General features: G+C 41.5%; 1 protein-coding gene across 2 annotated transcripts in view; it reads left to right on the plus strand.

Annotated features, from left to right (window-relative positions):
- The window catches only part of SLIT3 (slit guidance ligand 3), a 552,483-nt gene that overhangs the window by 40,919 nt on the left and 485,064 nt on the right, over window positions 1-26,500 (plus strand). For both annotated transcript variants that reach the window (XM_036240296.1, XM_036240297.1), the window contains exons 2-3: window positions 1,733-1,804; window positions 8,560-8,631. In XM_036240296.1, coding sequence (XP_036096189.1) covers window positions 1,733-1,804; window positions 8,560-8,631 — 144 coding nt within the window. The remainder of the gene's footprint in view (window positions 1-1,732; window positions 1,805-8,559; window positions 8,632-26,500) is intronic.

Below are 26,500 nucleotides of genomic sequence, written 5' to 3' on the forward strand. Positions count from 1 at the left end.
GTAGCATTCACAGCGTGACGTTGGACAAAGGGATGATTCACGTCCTGGCAGAACAGAGTGGGAAGGTGTGAGATTTCACTACGCTGCTCAGAATGGCGCACAATTCAAAACGTATAAATTGTCTATTTCTGGAATTTTCCATTTAATTTTTTTTTTTTTAATTCTCACCCGAGGATATTTTTTCATTTATCTTCAGATGGAGTAGGAGGGAGGGGGAGAGAGAAACATCAGTGTGAGAGAGACACATAGATTGGCTGCCTCCCGCACGACCCCGACTGAACTGCAACTGAGGTATGTGCCCTTGATCGGAATCGAACCCGCAACTCTTTGGACCATGGGCCAACGCTCTGACCACTGACCCAAACTAGCCAAAGCCCATTTAATAGTTTTGCATCACAGTTAACCATGGGCAGCTGAAACTGCAGAGAGCCATGCTGGGGAAAAGCCGGGACTACTAAAGTGAACGTTTAGATAGGAAGCCCTCACCGAGAAATGTCCTCTTAGTAGCTAAATGTTCTAGAGTAAAGCAAAGCCTGTTAGTTTACAGATACCTTGTTGCAACTCTCATTTGGCAAAGCCCTGAAAAGTTTCTTATAAGGAAGGCATGGTAAATAAGAATTAATTGTTTAGCATTCATTATTCAGAATTAGAGCATTATTTATGGTCCTTTTTTTGTGTCTGGTCTTCTTAGGTCATTTTAGTGAACACAACATTTATACAGTTGTTTACAGGTTCATTCTTGACCTTGATTTTCCCTAATTCTGGCTTTCTACCCCCATGGTGCTTCCTTCTCCCCAACATCAACGCCACCCTAACACTGTCAGTTCTTCCATAACAAATTCTCCTCTTTGGGACCATTTTTAGAATATTAAGCCTACAAATTGAGGCAGGAGTAATCCATGTAGCTGTCAGATGAAATTAACAACATTACTTCTACTCTGTGCCAAGCACAAAATCTACCTTACTGGACTATGGAGTTACATGAAATATGGTCTTTGCCCTCGGGAAGTTCTCAAACTAGCTGGAAAATAGACAAGTACTAGCTAGGAGTCAACAAGATCGTTTTGATTTCAAGTGATGGCAAATGCAACTCAAACTGATTTAAGTCAAAATATAAGGGAGACGGCATAGAGTGGCTCCATACGATCTCAAATTACAGAGGTGTCTGGCTTCCGGCATGTGTGTCTCCAGATACTCATAGATAGCACCAGGAATCAGTCTTGTTTCATCTCTTAACTCTGGAAAGCTCATGGGCAAGATGGTTCTGGCAGTGCTGAACAGCTCAGCGACCCCAGTAGAGAGAAACCTTTTGGGACTTTGAGTCATGTATGCATTCTTGAAACAATGACTGTGTCAGAGGGGGTGAAGTTGCTTATAAGCCTGGCTTGGATTAGGTGCTCATTCCTGGAGCGGAGCTGAAGGGTCAGCGCCACTTACATGACATGATCTGTGAGTTGGGGGAGGGGAGCTTCCAAAGAAAAATTTGTGACCTGATAAAGGGGCAACACAAGCCAGGCAGCTACATATAACCGGGCTCTACTACATACATAATGGATAGCTTATTCCATACAATATCCTTAAGGTTAGTTGGGCATCCTCGGGGGATATCATTAATCGTTGGAATTGCCTTCTTTTTGACAACGAACATCCCTCCAGTCCAAGCCAGTCTGGGTTGAATAAAACATATATGTAACCTGAAAAAAATCTTACCCAAATGTTCTCTCCATTTCAGTGACCTGGACAGAAATAACATCACCAGGATCACCAAGATGGACTTCGCTGGACTCAAGAATCTTCGAGTCTTGTAAGTAGCACATGACTCTCCAGCACATTTTGATTTTTAACTCCTCAGCCTTATGAAAATGTTCCATTTTCCTGACGTTATATCCCCTAACACTGGGCAACAGGAATTCACCATTCTGCAGCAGAAAGCCCTTCATTTGCATGTCCAGGTTTTCACGGGTATCTCATTCTGTATCTCGATGCTGTTGGCTGGGCCAGACTGATGGAAGAAGTCAGGCCAGTGACAGGGAAAACAGACGGCCACACATGAATGAATCAACAGGCCCGGCTTCCAGGATGACAGCAATGTCAGGTTGACCGACCATGCTTCCCTTCCAAAGAGATTATAATTTCTTCTCCAGCATGTGCATTAACAGAGAAATCAGGACAGAAGCTATTTATCTTGTTGCTTAATGGAGGGGAGGAGAGAAGGGAGGGAGAGAGTCAGACAGGGTCAGAGCCCTTGCTGAACACCCAGCTGTACACACAGGTAGCAGAAATTGAGGTGGGCATTTTCAGAATGGGGGAGCAAGGAATACGAGGTCTCCTTTCTAAATATTGACCACTCATCCCTAAGTCTAAGCTGCCCAAGTCTTGCCCACTGACATGTCTCAGACACTCAGAGGTATAAGAGAGAAGCAATGGAACCCTTTTTCCCTCTTTACTAAGATTTTGACCCGTAAGTGTAGTTCCCAGACCTGAAGCACAGACTGGACAGTTTGCCCACTGCCTTGGTGTGTGTTTGTCGTGGGATCTTGGCTGGCATGCCCTTACTAGAAACAGCAGCTGAAGTCTTCATATCTGAAACCACCTCTTTCTTTTTATCAATAGCCCTTTATAACACAATGATTCTTGTTCTAGGGCCAAGAAGGACCAGATTCTGGTCCTGACTCAGAATTAATAGCCCATGTGACCTTGGGGAAATCATTATACCTCTCTGGGCCTCGCTTTTCTTATCCGTAAAATAGGGATGAGTAGCATGTTAGTTTTCTGGGGCTACTGTAACAGAGTACCACAAACTGGATGGCTTAAATAACAGAAGTTTTTTATTGCTGTTTTGTCTAATATATTTTTTTTCTTTTACTGGTTTTAGAGAGGAAGGGAGAGGGAGAGAGAGAGAGAAATATCGACGAGAAAGAACATTGATTGGCTGTCTCCTGCATGTCCTGCACTGGGGATTGGGCCCACAACCTGGTTATGTGCCCCAACCAGGAATCGAACTGGCAACCTCTTGGTGCAGGGTTGATGCTCAAACAGTGAGCCACATTGGCTGAGCTAATAACAGAAGTTTATTGTCTCACAGTTGCAGAGACCAGAGTCCAAAACCAAGGCGTGAGGAAAGATCTGGTTGATACCTCTTTTCTAGCTTCTGGTGGCCTCAGGAATTCCTTGGCTTTTAGATGGTTGTCTTCTCCTCGGGTCTCTCCCCACTGTCTTTCCTCTATGCATGTATGTCTAAATTTCCCCTTTTTATGAGGACACTGGTCATATTGGATTAGGGCCCATCCTGATGACCTCATTTTAACTCCAGTCCTACAGTAAAGACCTTATCTCCAAAAGAAGGTTGAATTCTGATACACTGGGGGGTTAGAGCATCAACATATGAATTTGAGGGGAACTACAATCCAACCCATATCAAATGAAAGGCCTAACTCTCATAATTGCACATGTAATGCTTTTTGGTTTTAACATTTTCATAAACAGTCTGTTTATTTTCACTGCAGCTTGTGAAGTATTCCTTATATAACACTGTTTTCCTGATTGAGAATTATAGTGGTGGCGGTGATGATGATAACTAAGATATATGTGGTTCCTTCCACAGACCAAACTCTCTGTTACACAGTTATTAACCCCACATGCCCAGAGGAAACAGAGGCTCTGGGCCTCCGATAGGCTAAGTGGTCCCAACTCCACGTAGCAAGCACCTGAGGGAGGAGGAATCGGAACCCAGATATGTGCTTTCCCTGCTCCATGCAGTGCCCCTTGCATTATAGGAAGTTGAGAAAACCAAGACGGTAATAGTCTACGTGTTTTGTAAATGCACCGCTAATGTGCAACCAGCTTACCTGGATTTCCCTGAGCACCAGTGTGTGAGGACCCCGGGATCCCAGTGCTGGACCTCCAGCTGACAGATGCTCTCCCCACGACGTGCTGTCTAGTCTTCAGCCAGTACTGGCCTCCCCGCCTCCTCGGAAGGAAGACCCCACCCTCTGCCATGTCTTTCTTTTGCTCTAAGCAGTCAGATGACTGGCAGCTCTGACAGGTGTGTGTGGCTCAGAATTGAGATCGAGACAAGAATGGCTCATTGTCAGCGTGATTTTTATTGAGAAGATAGAGGCAATAAACACCTGACTGCAGGCCATTTTGCCAGCTTAAAGAACAGACATTTAGCCTCTCTCATTTTTTTTACCCATTTCTAACCCCCAGCATCTGTGAAAGATTTCCTTTCATGTAAGTCAGAAATTTCACCTACTGATTCATTTTCTAACAAAGTCAAAAATAACCCTTTGATTTTCTTACCATTACATCAGAAAGACTAATAAAACTTCCAATTTCCATATCTTCTCTCTGCAAATAGAAAGTTTAAAATAATCACAAAAGATTGTATTAATATCCTCCGAATGGTCTACAACATTCCTTTGACTACAGTTTGTTGGTACATTCTTCCGATTTTTGTTTTCAATTAATTGGTGCATTCTTATTTTGATAAGGAATGCCAAAGCCCTGTTTCTTCCCCCACTTTGTAGACTCTGTTCATATAGTATGTTTCATTCTCTCATCAACTCAAAGGCAGTCCCATTCAAGAGAGCCTTTGTTACTATGAAAGAATCAGGTAGGTGGGGTAGCTGGATTGCTTTCTCACAAACACCAATAAAATATCCAGACATATAAACGGTATTCTTCCTCCGTCTTTTCTTTTTAGCAGAGTAACCTAAACAACTATCTCTTAGAAAAGCTTTCATCGGGCCTCGGCACATTCCCTGGGTCTGTTTCTGATTTACAGTGTCTAGTGAAACCAGAAAACACTCGATGGCCTTGAAGAGTTTGAGCTTGCCACCCGTTTCCCAGCAGAATTATTAACACAGTGCTGGCGAGTGGGCAAAAGCAGATCAAATAGAGATTGGGGAACTTTGACTTCATCCAAAGGCAGTTTTCCCAAATAAAGTGCATTCAGAAAGAAGATGTAAGAATTGCCCTTATCAAGCTTTTCTCCCATGGGGCAGGAGTAGAAGGCCTCCTTTCTTAGTAGTCTGTTGCAGGAACTCTGGGGGAACAGCTTTATCCCAAATGGGGTTAATAAAAGAGCTAAACTCTACCCAGCCATCATCACATGGGGGCGGTTTCAGGTTCTGATCCAATATTAACACTAAAATAATTACAGTGCTGATAATGAACACAGTCTGTGTCCTTCTAACTCAGAACAGACTCAAGCCACGGACGCTCCAGCCCTTCCTGGATGCCCTGACCTCCTGCATCTGGTTGATAAAAGGAGAGTGTTAGCAGCAGCAGCAGCACAAGCTCCTGAACTTCCTCTCATCCTAGAAGTGTGGGTGGGAGGTTCACAGCTCACTGATGTATTGGTTCATCTATTATTGATCATTCTTGATTATTTGTTGAGCTTTTAAGTGCCAGGTATTAGGCTGGATTCTGACAGATGTAGGAAGGGGCCCTGGGTACCCTATCATTCAGAATCCCGGCAGGAAAGAGATGATACTCACACAGGACAAATGAAAAGAGCTAAATAAGAAATTATTTGCGAAGGTGTGGGCACGAAGAGGTGGTATAGTTCCCTGAGGCTGGTGGCAACAGGTCTCTAGGCTCGGAAGAGCAGTGGGGGGAAGTGGTTACCCTACCAAAGGCAGGGACCGCCTAACCAATCTGTGGTCTTAGGTAGAGAGAGAGAATCAACCTGAGGGGAGTCGACAGACAGGTAGCTGGGAATTAATCTCCCAACCTCACCCACTGTCCTTCCGCCCTCCAGGCGCCTGCTAGGGACTCCCACCAGCTGAACCCAACAGGAAGCCAGAGTCCAGGAAGCTACTGAGTGGTGAAGTCAATAAAAGTTAGCTTTCTGGGCCTCGACAAAGTGGGGAAGGGGCAGATGTCTCCACAGATGTAGGTGCATTTTTCTACTCTCCTTTCAGAAAGAAGCCAGCAGTGTTAGATTAATTAGTACAGAACTAAGAGGTTCATCATAGGAGGTTGGAGTTTGACGCCTTCAGAACCCAAAGGGGATGTGACACTCAGCCCCGCTATGTTGCTCCTTGTTATAATTGGGAAATAATGACAACAAGCTCTATGATGGATTGATTGATGGTGAAAACCCAGCTGAACAAACCACCCGTCACTAATATTGAACTGGATCTCTGTTTAGCAAGATGTGTTGGTGTTAGTCTGTTAGCATTCCAAGGCCTTCGTTGCCATATGGCAGGGTGGAAAAGGAAGAGAAGGGAAGGAAAAGAACATTTATTAAACATCTAATTATATCCCAGATCTTGGGCTAAATAATTTACATCCTTCATTTTCATCTCCACTTAGGAGATTTTTTTTTTAATCCTCACCTGATGATATGTTTTTATTGATTTGAGAGAGAGAAACATTGATGTAAGAGAGAAGCATAGACAAGTTGCCTTCTATATACAGCCCAACTGGGGATCTAACCTGCAGCCTGGGTATGTGCTCTGACTGGGAAATCAAACCCACTGCTTTTCGGTGTACAGGATGCTGCCCCAGCTCCAGCCAACCAAACCACACTGTCCAGGGCTCACTGATGAGATGTTTATATCGATTTATTTTTTCTGTTTTACAGATGAAGAGCGTGAGTCTTAAAGAGGTTGACCAGATAGCTCCAGGTCACACCGTCAGCTGGGCAGAGGCAGGAAAGAGGTTCTAAATTAAACCTGGCGAGCACACCACAGTGGGAGTTAGAGTCCTCCCTAGCTAGCTGTGTGACTATGCACAAATAATTTTTCCTTGGACAAGTCTCTTCATTTCTCTGCTTCATGGTGGCCATACATATAAGTGAGGAGCCTCTAAGAGGCCAGCCTATACAGACCAGAAGTAACATGAATGTGTGAATCAGAATGGATGAGGACCCTGGCAAACTGGGGAGCCGTACGCCTTGCCTGGCCTGTACTCACCTCTGGCCAATTACTGATATTTGGAAATGGGACAGCTGAGTTCTTAAAAGAAGTTTCTCTCTCTCTCTCTCTCTCTCTCTCTCTCAGGAAAAAAAAAAAAAATCTCAGTGGAGATGAAAATGAAGTAAAGGATGTAAATTATTTAGCCCAAGATATGGGGTATAATTAGATGTTTAATAAATGTTCTTTTCCTTCCCTTCTCTTCCTTTTCCACCCTGCCATATGGCAACGAAGGCCTTGGAATGCTAACAGAGAGAGAGAGATCATGATTTTTAGTTGTTTGCAACAAATTCACAAAAATTAGAAATATTACTGAGCCCAAAATACCCCCTTCATTCTGAGAGTCTAAGTGAGAAACTTCATATGACCTAGACTAGACTTTTCCTTGATGTAAAATCAGTATGCGCTGTGGCCCAAAGCCCTCTTCAGTTTTCGTCCATTCAATAAGCCTTTATTTAGCAGCTGCTGTCTAGGCAAATGTGTGAGGGCTGGAAGTATAATGATGAACAGAAGTTCTTACCCTCCTGGTACTCGTGTATAGTAGGGAACGCGGACTTGAAAATAAACACAGGGGCCCAAGTGTTAAGCTTAAGAAGTACGGGGGGTGGGGTATGCACCGTCTCAGAGGTGTCAGGGGTGGAGGGCTCGGAGGGCTGTCACGGAAGGAGTCCTGAGTGGAGAGCTAAGCCTCCTCGAGGCTGCTCTGCCTTCTGCCTGCCTTCGGGTGCTGCAGGGTGCCGCTCCTCTTACCTGTTCCAGAGGGACCCCCGGCCCTTCCCCAGCTGCCCCCTCCGGAGAAGCACACCGCAGTCTCCACCGAGTCCCATTCGGCCACCGGCCCTGGATGGAAACTATGCAGTTTCATTGCTTCCCTTCCCGACCATCCAGCTAATCCATTTTAAGCTGCCATTTATTTTTTTTAAATTAGGGAAACAAATGTTTCATTGTATGCTCAATTCTTAGGATATGCTACATGCACGAACCAAACTCACTTTAAGTAGAGTGTTTAGTTTTTAATCACCTGCCTGCATCGAAGGCTTTGGAGGTCAGCAGAGCCCGCGGCTGGAGAGCCCTAGCTTTTGTGCCCGTCACCCTCATGTGGGCATAGGCAGGCACTGGCAAGGAGAGTTCCTGGCACCTGGCTGGTTTTCCTTCATCACAGGCAGTTGTCCAACAGTAGCTTCACCCTTTCTGCTAGATGACCCAGAGACAGAGGGAGCAGAGAAGGCCCCTTCCGACGAAGTATTTGTGAGTCCTTGAGGGAGGTAGCTCTGAGGGAAGAGATGCTGATGATACGTGTAGTTTTTATAAGAAGCAGCTTTTACCTCTTCCTTTTCTGTGCAACATCCTACAGTGCTTGGGGGGACATTTGCTGAGAACATTCTTAAAATAGAGGCATGGAAACCAATCTGTCAGGTAGAAGTGTGCAGGCGGCGAAACCCTGGTTACCGTGACACCGAGCTGGGATGTGAATTAGCTTGTCCCACCATCCTGGTCCAACCATTCTGGTCCCAGCTTGGGGGTGGGGGCAGGGGTCATGGGGGGTCTTAATGACCACGTCTGCACAGCCTGAAGCCTAGCATGAGGATCTCTGAGCCCCTCTTGTCCTTGACTCTTGCTGCCTCTGTGGTTCTAGGCATCTGGAAGACAACCAGGTCAGCATCATCGAGAGAGGCGCCTTCCAGGATCTGAAACAGCTGGAGCGATTGTAAGTACAGAACAACCTCCCTTCTTGAAAGTCTTTTTTTTTTTTTTGGCTTCAATGCAACCTGGCTTAAAAAATAAAGTCTCCAATGTTAAATAAAATGTTTGCTATTATATTTAAAGCACATCAGATGCACGTTACAGAGACACTGAGATTCACATAAACACTTTTTCTTTAAAAGATGCTAGAACGGGCATCTGGGGTTTGTTTTTCTTTTCAGCCTTGAGCTCTCTCTCGTTATGTGGGGTTGGTTCTGGCCCAGGCCTCAGCCCTCACTTGTGGGGAGGAAGGAAGCCCATGGTTAGTTCCCTGTCGTGGAAACCAGCGTCAGATAACCCTGCTCCTCCGCACGGTAGTATGCTCCCTCGTCACCAGACCCTCTCCTCCCCCTGCGCCCCCTGCCCCATCCTCACAGGAGAGGAAGGACAGCAAGTGGGCAAAGCCTTTGGAGTGCCCGTGTCTCTGAGGGCGCATCAGCCTGTGTCGGGCTCACACGTTTTCACGACAGAACACAGTGCCAGTGGTTTAAAAATAGGCCGCTGTTCTGACTTTATCAGAGGGCGGGAGGGAAAGGGAGAAGATGGGAGATGGATGGAGCCTCCATTTGTTTTGTTGATGAATGCTTTTGCAGAAAAGTCTGGGGTCACTTTGATGCGGGGAGCTGCTCAGATGGTTAAGTGGGCAGCTTCACCTTTCTTCAGTTAATCACCTCTGGCAGCTCATAACATCTGGATATTTGCTTTCTGCCCTCTGAGCAGGGATTGTCCCCAAGAGCACTTAGTCATGCTGGTGGGTGGCTCTCTTCCATGCTTCTTTCTGCATCCTGGCTGGCCTGACATCTCAGCCGCCTCCTGCAGTCGGGCACAGGGGGCTGTAGCAACTCACAACTCTGCCAGCGCACCCAGAAGGGCGTTCCATATCTACCTGTCCCGGTGTCAAGTCTCATCCACAGAGATGGGCTTGGGTAAGGTCAAGCCTGCCACCCACGTGTTAGCTTTGTGGTCATTACATCTGGGACAACAGGGGATGGGATGGGGTGTTACCCAGCAAAATCCATCACTCCCCACTCTGTTGGGTAAATTGTCTCATTTATTTCTCTTCCTCGGGGTCAAACATTAGCGTATGTTCTGCTGCTGGTGGTTTTAAAATAGGACATTGATTTCTTATAAGGGAAAATAGTTGTAAAAGTAATGAATGTTGCCTCTGTTTATGCTTTTATTTTCAAGTTTTTTAAAATTTAAAGTCTTCTTATTTAGACCGAGTTAAAAACACAAGTATTTGTTGGACCTGGTTTCTTTCTGTGAAATAGTCAACATTTCTATGGAAGGATAAATATATGGTCTTTAGTGAAAAGGCCACCTCTTGCTTAGGCCTCTGATTAGAAGGGTAAACAAATTTCCAATTCATTAATTTCATGGTTGTCGGAAGGGAACTAATTGTGTACCTTTGACATGCTAGGAACTGTGCCAGTGTTTTATATGCTGTTATTTTATCCCCACAAAATTCCTGCGAGGTGTTATTACTCTCATTTTGCAGATAAAGAAACAGAGGCCTAGAGAGAATGAAGCCAAAGAATTGTCAGGGGGGAGCCAAGATTCAAAGCCACATCTGTCCAACATCAAAGCCCACATCCTTTCCTCCTCCTGTGCTGCAGACATTAGATGAAGTGTGAGCTTTAGCAATGGCCCTCAAACAGCCTCCCACATACCCATTCCACTCCAGGGATCTCAGTGAATGTCCCGGCAGCGGCACTTCTCTTTGGCTTGGTGATCATGGCTGAAAGACCGTGACTATCGGGGGGACAGAGGGGTTACCACTGCAGCGTAAACCTGTCTCTTTCTCTACTTGGGCTTATTAGGAGGGTTAGGCTTAGCTGCTGTACTCGATAAACCCTCAAATCTCATGGCTTAACTCAGTGGAAATGTACTTCTCATTCACATCAGACGCAGGACTGTCAGGACATTCCTGGGTGCTGGGCCCCTCTCTCCAAGGGGCTTCTCGGGAACATGGGTTTCCTCCACTACTCAGCTCTGCCATCTTTAAATCTTGCCTCTTAAGGTACCAGTGTTGGTGGGCATCAAGCCAGTGGAAGGAAAAACAGCATGAAAGATTGCACATAGGATGTTTTCATGGGCAAGACCCGGGAGGAGGACATGTCACTTCCACTTTTACATACATTGGGCTAGATAGAGCTCAGTGGAGGTTGGGAAGAGATAGTTGAGTGATATGCCCAGGAACTAGAGAAGAAAGGTTTACTGAACAGTTAACCAGTCTCTGACTTACATTGCAAGCTGAAAAAGCACTTTGTTCAGGAAGAAGAATGGAAGTATAGGCAGCAGACTAGTATGCACAGCTGGGTAGGCACTGTCGTCTAAGGCCTTTCTGTGTCAACGAGGATTGTGTGTGTGTGTGTGAGAGAGACATTATCCTGACTGGTGTTAGTCTGGTTCTAGTTATTCGGTCTGTCCCCAAACAGACTGAGAGCTATAGAATGGGAAGATACAACGTCATTGCTACTAACAACTGAAGAAGTAAATGGCTGATTGTGCCGTCTCTAGCTCTCCTGGGTCACCTGGTCTGTGTCTGTACATTTGGTAGTAAGTTCATCTTTACTGGTCATATTGAAACACAGGCTGGAAATCACATGGGCTTTGATCATTTATTTCTTGAATGTTTGTTTTCATTCCCAACAGTCATTATTGGTTTGCTCCCTTGAGCCTTGATGGGAGAGGGGAGACAATTCTGTTCCGTAGGCCTCAGTTCAGAAGTTGCTGCCCTCCGTGGAAGAGTCCCTGTTCAGACTGAGTGAGGTGCCGTTCCTCTCGTAGCACGTGATTGCTTCTATCACAGCACTCATCACAATAAATTAAAATAATGTAATTGCCATTAATTAAATTAATGCTAAGTTAATCACAATAAATTAAATTATTTGAATTTCCCCATCTGCCTGATTGTCTTTCCCTAAAACTATGAGTATGTTGAGGTCAGCAATCATGTTCCATTCAGCTCTTAATCTCAAAGCCTCGTGCAAGGTGTGATAGTAAGTGCTTATGAAATATTTATCAAATACTTTTTTTTATATCAGTTTTTGTCTTATGCCAGTGGTTCTGAATTGGTACCATTTTTTTTTTCCTTCTAAAGGACACTTGACATTGTCTGGAGCCATTTTTGGTTGTTACAACTGGAGGATGCTACTGGCATGTAATGGGTAGAGGTCAGGAATGTTGCTCAACACCCTACAATGGACAGGGCAATGCTCACAGCATTGAATTATTGAGTCCAAAATGTTAATAGTGCCAAGGTTGAGAAACTCTGCTCTTTACCTATTATGTGTCGGAGAGCATCTTAGACACTTGACATTCGTCCCCTCATTTAATCCATCCAACAATATTATGAGACTAGAATTATCATATCCCTGATGTGACAAAATATAAAATTCAAGGCACTGGCTAGGTAGCATTATTGCTAAGTATGTTTACCCTAAATCTAATTTAGTGAGATCTCACGTCTGGTTTCCAGAAAGTGGGCAGGATAGAGCAATAAGGTAAATGAATCTAAGAGGAAACAAATCCTGTAGGTGGGACATTTTATAAAACAGCTGTTCTGGTCTCTTCAAAAATCATGAAAGTATAGGCAGCTGACCAGTATGCACAGCTGGGTGGGCATCCTCACCTAAGGCTTTTCTATGTTGATGAGGAGTGAGTGTGTGTGTGTGAGTGACATTATCCTGACTGGTGTAAATCTGGTTTTAATTGTTCAGTCTGTCCCCAAACAGACCAGCGCTATAGAATAGGAAAATGCAATGTATGTGCTATTAACAAGTGAAGAAGTAAATGAAAACTGGTGTGGCTCTATTAATAATAGATAAAATAGACTTTAAAACAAGAAACATTATTGGAGATAAAGAGGAATATGTCATAATGATAAAGGATTAAGACACACACAAATCAAATATTGACAAAAGCAACCAACTGTAGAATAAACATTCTTTTCAAGTGCATATAGAACTTTTATGAAATACTGGTCTAGAAAGCGGGTCTCAACAAATATCAGAGGATTGAAATCATATGGGTTATTTTCTCTGACCACCACAGAAATATTCAAGTCAATAAAAAAAATGATAAATAGAAAATTTCAAAATATTTGATATTGAGTAATATACTTCTAAATAACCTCTGAGTCAGAGAACATATCACAGTGCAACTTTGAAGATATATATTTCTGATGGTTAATAAACATACAGTGTATCACAGTGTGTGGATTACAGTCAAAGCCATGCTCACAAGGAAATGTATAGCTTTTTAGCTGTATTATTCAGTGCATTGAATAATATTATATGTAGTGTATATATATATAAATAGAACTAAAGCTAAAATCTTGATGAAAGTATCTATCTTGAGAAGCTGGAGGAAGAACAAAGTAGAAGAAAGGAAATCAGTAAGAACAGAAGTATATGAAATATAAATATATATTTATGTAGTAGAAAAACTCTAAAAAGTTAAACTTTTATTCTTGAAATAATAAAATTATAAATACTGAAAAGTCTGATCAGAAATCAAAAAGAAATGAAACTAAATTACCAATATGAGAGATAGAAGGTAGAACATAACTATAGATTTTACCAAGATTGAAATGATAATCAGAGCAGATTTTGGACAACTTTGTTTCAGTTGTTTTAAAGATTAAGTGAAAATGAGAACTGAAACAAAAGGGAAGAGAAAGTCTGTATAGTCCTATATCTAGTAAAGAAATCTTTTTTTTTTTTTAAATCCTCACCTGAAAATATTTTTCCACTGATTTATTATTTTTTTGTCCAGGTAGAGAGGGAGTGAGGGAGGCAGGGAGAGAGAGAGAGACATCGATGTGAAAGAAACACATCAACTGGTTGCCTCCTGCACAACCCCAACCAGGGCCGTGGATAAAACTGCAACTGAGATACGTGCCCTTGATCAGAATCAAACCCAGGACTCTTTGGTCCTCAGGTTGACACTCTAACCACTGAGCCAAACCGGTCAGGGCAAGAAATTAAATCTTTAATTAAAATGTTCCACTAAGTACATCTAGGCTCAGATGGCTTCGCCAATAAGTTCTACAAAATAAATTATCAATTTAATATAAATTCTATAAAAAGAATGTCTATTTATTATTTGAACAGCATAACTTTTATAACAAAACCCAAATAAGGACATTTCAAGAAAAAAATATAAACCAACATATTTTATAAATATTTTTACAAATATCCTAACTAATTATTAGCAAAATGAGTTTGGTGATGCATTAAAATGTTGTATTACAACCAAGTTAGGCTTATTTGAAGACAGCAATGTTGGTTTAATATTTGAAAATCCCTCTTCCCAAATAAAAACATACTGAGCAACTAGGATAGCAAACCCAAAGACACAGACAGCAGTATAATAAAACCAGTTGTTCAAGTGTCCCAGGAACCCCCCGCCCCCCCCGCCCCTAATGTGAGCTGGTGGGGCAAACAATGTATGGTTACAAGACTTGTGTTCTCTCACCTGTGTGGGGAAAAGCAGAGGGAAAGCAACTGAAATTCTTTAGGCCCTGAGAACAGGTCACTTAAATTACCAGCATGTACTCACTGGAAAACACGGCAGTCAATCTGAGAAAAGTTGCCAAATTGGAAGGGAGTTTGATTACATCCAGTTCGTGGTAAATACAAAGGAATGGTGATGTGATAACGACTGTTAGTACTAGGAGTGTTCTGGGCCCTATAAACTCTTCAAACTAATAAATACAAGGCTCTTTTTCAAAGAAAGGCCTAGCATTGATAAGAAACTTCTGGGAGTAGTTGATCAGAACAGAAAAATAGTAGAAATGAAAAGAACTTCTTGATGAAAGTGTTAGAAATTACCAGAAGAGTCATAATTTAGAAAATACAAGGTCATGTTTTTCATTAGTTTGCAAGAAAACCCAAGAATGAGCTCTAGGCTCTTGAAGGTAAAAAAGCCATCGCTTCCCACCCCTCCCTCATAAAACTAAAGGGAATTTCTTTTATTTAAGGCAAAAGCAACCAAAAGGATTATGATCGAAGCTCATACAAAGTTTCTTTATAACAAAAATTTTAAAAAATAAGAAACATAATAATCTTCATAGAAACAAGGAAAACATGCAAGAAAGAGGTATTTACAAAACAGATGAAAACTATAATAGAATAGTGCAAAACGAGCTCTACAGATTTAAGATCATATAAACTATAAAAGAACAACATGAAACCTGAATTTGAAAAATTCAAAAATTAGATGATTAGAAAAAAAGTAGGATTTGAAAGGAAGGGTGAAGAACTCCAGAAACAATTTAGAAATTAAATCATGTCAAAATAAATACTACTGATATAATACTGAAGAAGAATAAACTTGGAAGAATTATACTATCAAATTTCAGACTTACTATAAACCTACAGTGATCAAGACAGCTTGGTACTGGTAAAATAATGAATATATAAATTAATGGAACAGAATAGAGAGCCCAAAAATAGACCCATTCAAATTTAGTCAACTGATTTTTAACAGAGGTACAAAGAAAATTCAAAGGGGAAAGAATAGTGTTTTCAATGAATGATGCTGGGACAATTTGATGTTTATATGTAAAAATAAAAAACATTGAATTTAGACACAAACCTTACTTCCTATACAAATTTAAATTAAAAATGGATCATAGTCTTAAATGTAAACTATAAAACTTCTGGAAGAAGACATAAGAGAATCATCTACACAACGCTTTATTTGGGGATGAGTTTTTCTGATATAACACTAAAAGCATGAACCATGAAAGAAAAAATAACAATACATTGAACTTTATTAAAATTAAAAACTTCTGCTTTGCAAAAGGCACTTTTAGGAGACTGAAAAGACAAGCTACAGACTGGAAGGAAATTTTTGCAAAACACATCTGATAAAGGACTTACATACAAAATATACAGAGAACTTAGAAAATTCAACAGTAAGAAAATAAACCACCCTAGCCCCCAAAGGAAAGAAATGGGCAAAAGATTTGAGCAAGCAACCAAAGAAGACATATACATGGCAAATAAGCATATGAAGAAATTCTCAACATCATTTTTCATTAGAGTTACGCAAATTAAACAATGAAATACCACTGCACACCTATTAGAATGGCTAAAACACTAAAATCGGACATTACTAATTGCTGAGGAGGAAGCAGACTAACAGGAACTCTCATTTATTGCTATTTAATAATGCAAAATGCAAAATAGTACAGCCATTTTGGAAGACAGTTCGGCAGTTTGTTAAAGCTAAACAGAATCTCATACAGTCCAGATCAGTGGTTGCTAAGGGTTTGGGGAAGAAGAAAGGGTGGAGTGTTGAATAGGTGAAGCATGGGAGAGGAGGGCTTCAGAATGGTGAAACTATGCTGTAGAATACTGAAATGGTAGAGACATGACATGTGCATTTTACAATGCAAAGAGTGAACCTTAATGCATGCCATTTTTTTCAACCTTTTGCAAATTGGAGGATCCCTAGATGGAATGCCTACTGTGATGACTGTATGAGTCAACCTCTTGGAAGATGATGAGGGAAGAGGTAGATTTGGAATGGAGTGGATGCTGTGAGACTAGAAGCAAAAGAACAGCACATGCGTACTGTACTATAGTTGGTCAGTTGTTTCCCACAGGGGTATAGGTTAACAGTTCTGAAATCACTGTGCATGTATATTGCAATTGAGCAATGGATGGTGGATGGTGGGGACAGGTTTCTCACTGTTGAAATGGTGGGTACAGACAAGCAATGGAGATAGCTATAAGATCTATGTAGTAATGAGTTAGAGGTGGGGATATCAGTATGAACAAATGTTTAGCCTAACTTATGATACTTTCACTTAATATAGATGGATACATACATATAAATATTTACTGATATGTGAATATACATAGCTTTATGTGCAAGCAAATATTGCCTTGGGCTGTCAGCAAGAGGGCCTAGAAGCAATGACACGGCAGGAGCAATGAGCATGCCTAGTGCCCAGACTGTGGTTCTGATGCCATTCTTCAATAACAAGAAATGAAGGCATCTTGGAGAGATTGGCTGATTCCAGGACTGGGGCATGAGATCTGTTGTGCCAAAAAGAAAGTGCTCAAAAATCAAACAAACAAAAATCAAACAAAACCCCATTAACACCCTGCCCCCCCCAAAAAAAAGACAACCCACACTTATGAGGACTTCGGAGCAAACTGAAAGAGTTCCTAATGGCCAAAGCTGGAACAATTTGGACAACAAAAGAAATACATTGGATTATAACCAAAGTATAAATAAATATCCATGAGTCCATCCTGATATAAATAAATGATTGAATGAATAAATAAATAAATGGAAAGATGAGAAATGTCCTATGCCGAAGAATTCTAAGTAGTTCATGTAGATTCCTGCCCTCAAGGAGGTGGAGCATAGTGCCCACTCCTTAAGTTTGGACTCACATGACGACTTCCTTCATGAGTGGGAAGGGAAGGGAAGGGAAGGGTGGGGATCGTAAGTACATAGGGTGCACACTAGCTCAGCCAGGTGATGAAGGTCAATATTAAAAGTGACATCATGTTGAAAATATGTATCTTTGATATGATGTAATGATGATAGCAGTTTACATCCATGATCTTCATCTGAAAAACCCATAACCCCAGTCTAATGAGAAAAAATCAGAGCCCTGGCCAGTATGAGCATCAGTTAGAGCATCAGCCCTCAGACCAAAGAGTCACAGGTCCAATTTCGGTCAAGGACACATACCGCACTTGTGGCTCATCCCTGGCCCTGGTCAGGGTCATGCGGGAGGCAACCAGTCCTGTGTCCCTCTCATGTAGATGTTTCTTTCTCTCTCCCCGACTCTCTTCCTCTCCCTCCCTCCTTCCTATTCTATCCGTAGATAAATGGAAAAATATCTTTGGGTGAGGATTAAATAAAAAGAAAAACATCAGATAGATCCCAACTGAAGGACATTCTAAAAAACACCCAATAGTCTTCCTCAGTACAATCTAGGTCATCAAAAACCAGGAGAATCACAAACTGTCATAGCCAAAAGGAGCATACGGAGACTAAATGTAAAGTGGTCCTGGATGGCGTCCTAAAACAGAAAAAGGTGTAAGTTAAAAACTGAAGGAACCTGAATAAAGTATTGGTTTGCTGTGGCAAATGTACTATACTGATATAAGATGTTAATAATGGGGAAAACTGGACGTAGGGTATATGATATTACTCTGCACTACCTTCCAACTTTTATATAAATCTAAATCTATTCTAATATGGAAAGTTTATTTTTTTTAAATAAAAAGTAATTGTGCCAAACTCTGCTTAAATTACAGATTCATGAGTGAAATCAATGTTGCTGTTTTACACCAAAAATACATCCATACATACTAATCTAGGTGGAATTTAAGAGCAAGTAAATGTAATGGATAATGCTTTAAGAGAAATGGAAAATGGCAAGTAGTATATTTTAAAAATCAATAATAAATTAATAGGTAAAAAGGATTTATGAGAAAATAACAGATCTAGAAGTCTCTCAAAGAAATTCTAACATAACACGAGTCTCTGAGGACGAAAACGAAAGCAATGGAACAAAACAAGACTAATAGTAATGAAAATTTCCTCAAATTTAAAATGATTTGAAGTTACATATTGAAAGGACACTGAATGCTTGGAAAAATAGACCCTGAAGGTTTCAAACCAAAACACAGTCTAATAAAACTATTGGACTTTAAAGGGGGGAAAAATCCTTAAGCATTCATGAGTTAGACACTTAAAATGGAAAGAAAATCAGATTTCCAACATACTTTTTTTCACCAAAGCCAGAATACAATTGAATAACTTTTTAAGGAAATAAACTTTTGAGAAATAAAATGTGAAGCGGAGCCATACGTATGTTCAAGTATAATGACAGCAGACTCTTATGAACACTCAGGCTTCATGGTTCCTGGGGACCCCCACGCCCCTCAAGGAATCTACCGGAGGACAAGTGTTCAACAGCCAAAGGGGTGGAGAGACACTGGCATAGGACAGACAGTCTACGCTTTCGAAGCTGCTGGAAGACAAGTGGGGCCTGTGACTGCGTGTCGGAGTCCCACGGAAGGGGAGGACTGTGCTGTCCATGACTCACCACGCGTCTCTCTTTCCCTGTGCTGGCTCGCCTGTCTGAACTCCAGGAACGCACAGGACGGAGAAGCACAACATCTCAGGAGCCTGGGTCCCAGCTCTCATGCATGTGGCTATGACATGAACAAGAACTAAACGTTAATTATTTCAAAAATAACAATGTAATTCATCTCATTAACAGACTAAGTGAGAGAAGACTTTTCGTCTCCATAAATGAAGAAAAAAAGTATTTAATACAATGCTAATTCGTGATGTAAAAGCATTTAAAAATTTAAAGACAAAATGGAACCTCTTTTACATAAAACCTGAAACAAACATTATAATTAATGGTGGAAAATTGAAAATGTCCCTCCTTCGAAATGCCTGTCGTCGTGACTTCCAGTCCACATTACATTAGAAACCCTGTTTCTGGCAATGATACCAGGAGAACAAAGGAAGGGAAGGAGGGAGGAGGACAAACCAGGATAAGGCCCTGGCCAGTTTGGCTCTGCGGTTAGAGCATTGGCCCTCGGACCAGTGAGTCTCAGGTTCAATTCCAGTCAAGGGCACGTGCCTCAGTTTCAGTTCGTCCCCAACCTTGGTCAGGGTCGTGTAGGAGGCAGCCAGTCAATGTGTCCCTCTCACATCGATGTTTCTCTCTCTCTCTCTCCCATCCTCCCATTCTATCTGAAGATAAATAGAAAAATATCCTCAGGAGACTATTTTTTAAAAGAAAGGTAAAGAACAGGTGTAAGGATTGAAATGAGAAGAAATTTAAATGCCATCACTTTTAGATGACATGATTGAGAAAATAATAAATAATCTACAGATAAATTGTCAGGATTCCTAAGCGAATCCCCAAGGCCACTGGACACAAGATCAATAAACCAAGCCAAAAAAAAAAAAAAAAATCAAGAGAACTTCTACACACCAGTGATAAATAATTAGAAAAAAATTTTAAATGATGTTTACAGTAACATCAAAAAATATCAGCTTCCCAGGAATATATCTATTGAAAGATGTGTAAGACATTGACACAGAAAATGACAAACATTACTGGAAGAAATGAAAGATGACTTAAATGTGAGTATAGAGAGATGCGTTATGTTCATGGCTTGGGCCAATATCTGAAAGATGTCCGTGTTCTCCAAATTGATATACAGGTTCAGTGAAATCCTCATCCAAATGTTCATAGGTTGTTGTAGAAATTGTTAAGATGATCCTGAAATTTATATGGAAGTGTAAATGGCTAAGAAGAACCAAGGTAGTCTTGAAGACTCAGATAGGGAAGGACACTTGATTTGTAACAAAGGTGGCACTGTGAAACAGCTTGGAATGAATGATCTGTTTAATAAACTGAGCTAGAGAAATTGGATATGCATATGGAAAAAAAATGAAATTGGCCCCTACATTATACCATTCACAAAATCAGTTATAAGTGGATTGTAGATTTACACATGAAATATGAAATAACTTTTAGAAAACAACAAAATATCATCATGGTTTGGGGTAGCTGATATTTCTTAAACAAGATACAGAAGGCATTAATAAAGGGAAAACAAAAACATAATTTGGACTACATTCAAAATAACTTTTATCCATCAAAATACATCAAGTAAGTGAAAAAGCATGTTACAAAGTGGATGAAGATATTGGCGGTGCATGTAACTGACAAAGGGCTTATATTGAGAATATATAAAGAACTCATACAAATGACCTAGTAGAAAAAAATGGTTAAGATTTTTGAGCTGGCAATTTATAAAAGAGGACATCCAGATGACTGATGATCATTTGAAAAGATGCTCAATGTGTCATTAGTCTTTAGAGAAATGTAAAATACAACCAAACCAACATACACCACATACCCACCAGAATAGCTGAAACTGAAAATGTGTTGGTCATGACGGGAAACAAACTATATTTATCATAGACTTCTGTGGGACTCATTGATACAGTTATTCTGGAAAACCCTTTGGCAGAACATACACATGCCTCATGACCCAGCCATTCCTCTTCTGGATATACATCTCACAAAAGGACAGGTTCAAGAATGTTCATAGCAACACTATTTTTGATAGCCCCAAACTGGAAACAAGCCAAGTGCTTGTCAACTCGAGAAAAAAAAAATAGATCAAAAATTAAAAGAACAACACAAAAAACTGCCACATGTAACAACATGATGAATCTCAGAAACAGAATGAATCTCAGAAACACACACCCGATTCCGTTTCTATAATCTTCAAAACGGGCAGAACTGATCTATTATTCTAAAAGCTAGGGTAGAGTTGGAGGGTTGTAGGAGAAGGTGGCATTAAGGAATTTTTGAGGTGTATCATCGTGTGTTATCAGATATGGGTAGAGGTTTGTGGATCTATTCATGGGGTGCAAAATGCTTCAAGTTGTACAGTTTTGATTTGTGTGTTTTTCTGTATATTTATACTTCAAAAAATATTTTATTTTAAAAAGAGACTTTAGAGGCAGATATAGCTACCAAATTCAATCCATGGCTCTTAACTGAAGCCTGGTTTGAAGAAATGAATGTATACAATAAAATGTTGGGACAAATGGATAAATATGAAAATGGACTGGAAATCAGATGATTTTAGGAAATTGGTAATTTCACTAAGTGTGATAATAGGGCTCTGGTTATGTAAGAGACTCTCCTTGATTTTTTGAGACGCATGCTCAAGTATGTAGGGATCAAGTGTCCTGGTATTAATAATTTATTTTGAAATGGTTTTGTTAAATGCATAAAGAAAGAACAAATATAGCCAAATGAAAGCAATTGTTGAATCTGAGTGGTAGGCATTGGAAAGCTCAAAATACATTTCTTCTTTCTGTATGTTTGAGTATTTTTTTTCATAAAAATTCTTTTTAATGTACATTTAAAAGTCATCATGTGTCCATGCATCCTTTTCACAGAGAAAACAACTGAAGCTTAGAAAGTTTAAGTAGCTTGCCATGCTGAGATTCGAACTCGGGACTAGTTTGAATTGAGGAAAACAGCCATTAGGAGCTGGAAGCAGATTGAGATATTATAGTATCCAATTTCCTCATTTTGCAGACAAGGAAATAAGCTAGAGGGGTTTGACATCCATGAAATGCTGATGCAGCTTGCAGTGTTGGAGGGCTTGAGTTGCCTTGGCGTTAGCTCAGTTTTTCCAAAAAGCAGAACACAATGGCGTTCTTAGCTCTAACCCACAGTTCACATTTACCCTTTAATTAGATGTAAAGTAAATAATTATATTATATATTTAAATGCATATGTGTGGCAAATATATATATTTTTAAATTATTGCAGGGGTTATTTTGTTCCTTGGTACATAGAACCTTGCTTGTCCTGCCAGCACTGACATGTGTAATGTTCCTTGAGCTGATCATTTAGAGGCCAGACCCTCAAACAGCCCATGAATGTGGCTTTTTCTTCATTCGGCCTCATTTGTATCAACATCAAAGCCTGACCATTGTTATTAAGTCAGAATTATGGACAGGGTTTTCTTTGTGAAATTTATCGCCTGCGGTATCTACACTTAAATTACTCTAAGTTCATGAAAAAAAAAGAGCCCAGTGTCTGTGTGGGTGTATAAGCTGCCAACACCAGAAACACTACTGTTGACAGATTTTTGATTGGCTTATGTTATTATTCCTTATATTAAAAAATAACATAACTTCTGTCTGGGAATATATTCTCCATTGGTTCCTTAAGAATTGCAAGACAGACAGAAGGGAAGCCATAAAACTAGGGAAATGTTAAGGAGAAAAATAAAAGCTGGAGAAGATTTTTGTGGCCCTCAGAAGGCCCAGGAGTAGAAGGAGCTTGGTTGCATTCAAAGGACTAAGGCAGATGAGGAGGAGGTTGTTGGAAGACTTAAACCTAAAACTTTCCAATTGTCACATAGTGGAGGACAGAGCTGTCTCCCTGAAGAACAAAACTCAGGAATATACACTTAGTGATGGCAAGAATTTAATCAGAGAAGGAAGAAGGAAGTATAGCAGAGTAGTGAGGAACATCAGCTCTGGCGTTGTGGCCCACATTTACATGCTGTTTGCCTTTGGACAAATGAATGAACCTCTCTTAGCCTCATCTATAAAACATCTATATATACACCTTATAGGGTCGTTGAGAAAACTAAATAGCATACATGAGAAGAATTTAGGATGGTGTCTGGCTCCTTGTAAATGCTCAGATGCATTTCACTGTAGCTGCTTATGTGGGTGGAACTGGGGACTAACGATAGACCTGGGTTTTACCCTTGGCAAATCTCACGTCACTTACCACCATGAGGCCTTGGGCAAGTTCCTTCAGAGCTCCAAGTACTATCTGTTAAATGGAGATAATCATTGTTGAGTTGAGTTGCCTTTTAAATGGACTTGTTTCTAATGTCAGCACAGAAGATAAAAAAATGGAAAATATTCAAAATTATTGACAATTCTCTCTTCCATAAACAAGATGTGTAAGGACCATTTTCTACTGAAAAGTACCATTGACCCCTGGAATCCCATCAACAGAATGCTCACCTGAGCAGCACGTGAGAACAGAGATTGAGAGAAGAGTAGATTCACATCTTTCTCTCTTTTTTAAAAAATATTTTTATTGATTTTTTAGAGAGAGAGGAAGGGAGAGAGGAATAGAAACATCAGTGTGAGAGAGAGAAGGCTCGATCGGCTGCCTCCGGCATGCCCCCCACTAGGGACCAAGCCCAAAACCCAGGCGTGTGCCCTGACCGGGAATCGAACCAGGACTTCTCAGTCCACGGGACAATGCTCAGCTCACTATGCCACATCAGCCAGGCTAGGTTCACATTTTTCATTTAAGGACGTTTGGGGGCACAGGGTCATCGAGAAGAATGGCGGGCAGGACCTCCCGCACCTTGCATTTCTCACCTCCTCCTCCTCTAATTTTTGCAGAGTGCCTGCACTTCCCTTCGCTCCGAAGTTAATGCCCATGTGGCCTCGATGCCATTTCCCCACTTCCTGGGGCGCCCAGGAGATGACCCACGTGAAGCGCTTGTACGTGATTGGCAGCTATCACTCAATATATTTAGCTAGCCTCCTGAACCCTCCTGTTCCCCATCTTCATCGTCATCATAGGCCAAGAGCCATGAAAAGCGGGCCATTTATTTGACCAAGTGGGCCGAATGGCTACGCTGTGACTCACTGGCTCTTCCCATCTCTCAGGCCAAGCTTCCCAAGCCGAGTGCATGCTGTGTTGCTGTTCGGACCTTCTCCCATCACACACTGCCAATGCGTGTCTTACTGTTTCTGTTCATCAGAAAAGTGAGCTCACTAGCATTTTCTGGTTGATAGGAGTGAGGGCATTGTCAGAAAGTATGTATCTACTAACATCCTATAAAAAGGCAGACAGACAAAACAATGCAAATCATCACTAATATTGCTGTTACTAGTCTAGTGGGGCATAGCCACATAATGGCTTAGAATTGTGCCCAGTTCTTCCTCTTAATACCTTGAAGACCAAAAGAACCGAGTCTCTAGGTTCATCTGTTTTATTCTCTTTCTTTATATCTTTTTTTTTTGCTAGAATTTGAAGAATAGCTGCAGGATCAATTTTGTCATTTCAAGGAGACAAGGAGAATTGCTTTAAGCCTAGGAATATGTCAGCCAACTTTGAATCTCAAAATGCTTATATATGTATGTCTCTCTCTCTCTCTCTCTCTCTCTCTCTCTCTGTGTGTGTGTGTGTGTGTGTGTGACTTCTCCAAGATGTGGAGGTTTAGAATAAAAATTGTAATTGACCTTTAACAAGAGAGCTGAGAGAGCTGCTTCTGTGCATTACATGGCTGTGAGCTGGATTTTAAATGTTTGATTAAGTTATTAGAGTGTTTTGCTTTGGCATAATGTACTATAAATTCGTGATTGCTGGCCAAAGTAGTTAGTCAGTGGAGAAGAATAAATTGTTTTGAGAGGTGCTTCAAAACCTGGATTTTATTCTCTTGGAAAGACAGGGTTTTAAACAAATCATGTAATACAAATGAGAATTTCCATAATTAAGGTTCTAACTAGAAAGATCCTAGGAGCTTTAGAGTGGTAAATGCAGAAGGACTTTCCAGGATGCTTTCATTTGCTTTCCTTTTCTTTTTAAATTTATGGTTTGAGCATGCTGCTTTGTTTGGGGGACCCAGAGACCCCAACAGCACAAAACAATCACACATTAAATGTAAGTTGTTAAACAATGTGTCTTGGCGATATGAGTGCTGTGGAGAGATGGCTATGCTAAACAAATGTATTTTTTAAAAAGTAGTCCCAGGACACCTTGCTTTATAGGGCTTCAAGTGGTCAGAGGCCCCCGTCCACTGCACCCATGTCATTACTTAGAGCGTTTCTGTTTGGCAGTCCTCACTTCTGTCACCCAATAATTTCACTCCCTGACAGCTTTCGTGTTTCCAGAGCACCTCCTCCTACCTCCGTCCTTTAGGAAATCTCTCTTAAAGGGCAGCACCCCTCTCTTGGGGACTCTTCCTGGCTCTTGGCCTCAGACCCTCTCCCCAAGATTCCTCCAGCTGTTTCCTCCAAGTCCCGTAGCCTCCCTCCACCCTGCTCGGCTCTTCTCCCAGGAGGGCCTGAGCACATAGAATGTGATTACATGTGTGTGATTGGTCCTTGTACTGCTGTATTTATTGATATATAGACACACCAGAGAACTGCCTACTGTACAGCGTACAAATATACCATTTATCATGGATGAAGTAGGGCAGTCGTGGTCATTTCTAGACCAGCGCACCATCGGGCCCTCTGTTGGGAAGCCGGGCACATGCTATGACGTCGTTTCTGTGGGATCAAATGAGATAATGTTGGGACTGCAGCCCTTCGTAGATGATTATAGAGGGCAACCCAAACTGTGTTGCTGAAATGCTGGCTTTTGTTGGAGGCGGATTTAGTGATGAGGAGCACAGGCTGTGTCCTCGGGCCGCCTCCCTGGGCCCTCAGGTTCTGCCCTGGCCGCCATGCCGCCTTCGGCAAGTGCCTTAATCTCTCATCTGTAAAATGAGGTGATAGATGTACCTCCTCCTGAGTTGCTGAGAGGACTCAACGAAGTAACGCATGTCTGTGTCTAGCAAAGCACCTGACACAAAACAAAGGAACTGGTTAATACATATTTACTGTTAATTACATCATCCTCACCATCATTACCATTATCATGATCAGATTTAAGTGACATGATTCAGTTTCTAAAAATCTCTTCCAAGAATGGAAGCAAGTATGCATTGAAAGATGGACTACCCAGCTGCTCCCTAACTGCTGGATGCCCCAGTGTGTGTACCCTCTATGCTGCAGGGGCCATCTAGGGAGGCCACCCCGATGACCTGCACAGAGACTCCATCTTCCCAGCGGCCTCCATGCCTCCGTGTACCCATGATCTTATGCCTGTGCTGTTGCTTGAAACCTTTTCCAAATTGGTCCCCATTTTCTCCAGATGGGGGGCTGTAGTGCCCGGGCTGAAGGGTGCAGAGAGATGTGGGGCGTGCGGACAAAGCCACCGCCATCCCTCCAGTCTCAGTGTCCATCTCACCGAGGTGTCCTCGGCCTCATAACCTTCAGCATCCTCACTGTAAGATGTCAGAGAGAAGGTAGGCCAGGGTCTTAGCAAAAAATAAAAATGAATCTTACTTGCGTCTTTGAGCATCCTGAGACCTCCCATTGCCACCTCTGTAGATTGTGAGAAAGTGAAAAAAGGGTGGGGGCTGCCTTCTAATTATAGCTCCTCACCCCTCCCCTTGTCCATCCCCACTACCGCTGAACTCACCCATGCCGTC

This window comes from Molossus molossus, unplaced genomic scaffold (assembly GCF_014108415.1).
Source record: "Molossus molossus isolate mMolMol1 unplaced genomic scaffold, mMolMol1.p scaffold_m16_p_4, whole genome shotgun sequence".
In the NCBI taxonomy this organism is placed as follows: domain Eukaryota; kingdom Metazoa; phylum Chordata; class Mammalia; order Chiroptera; family Molossidae; genus Molossus; species Molossus molossus.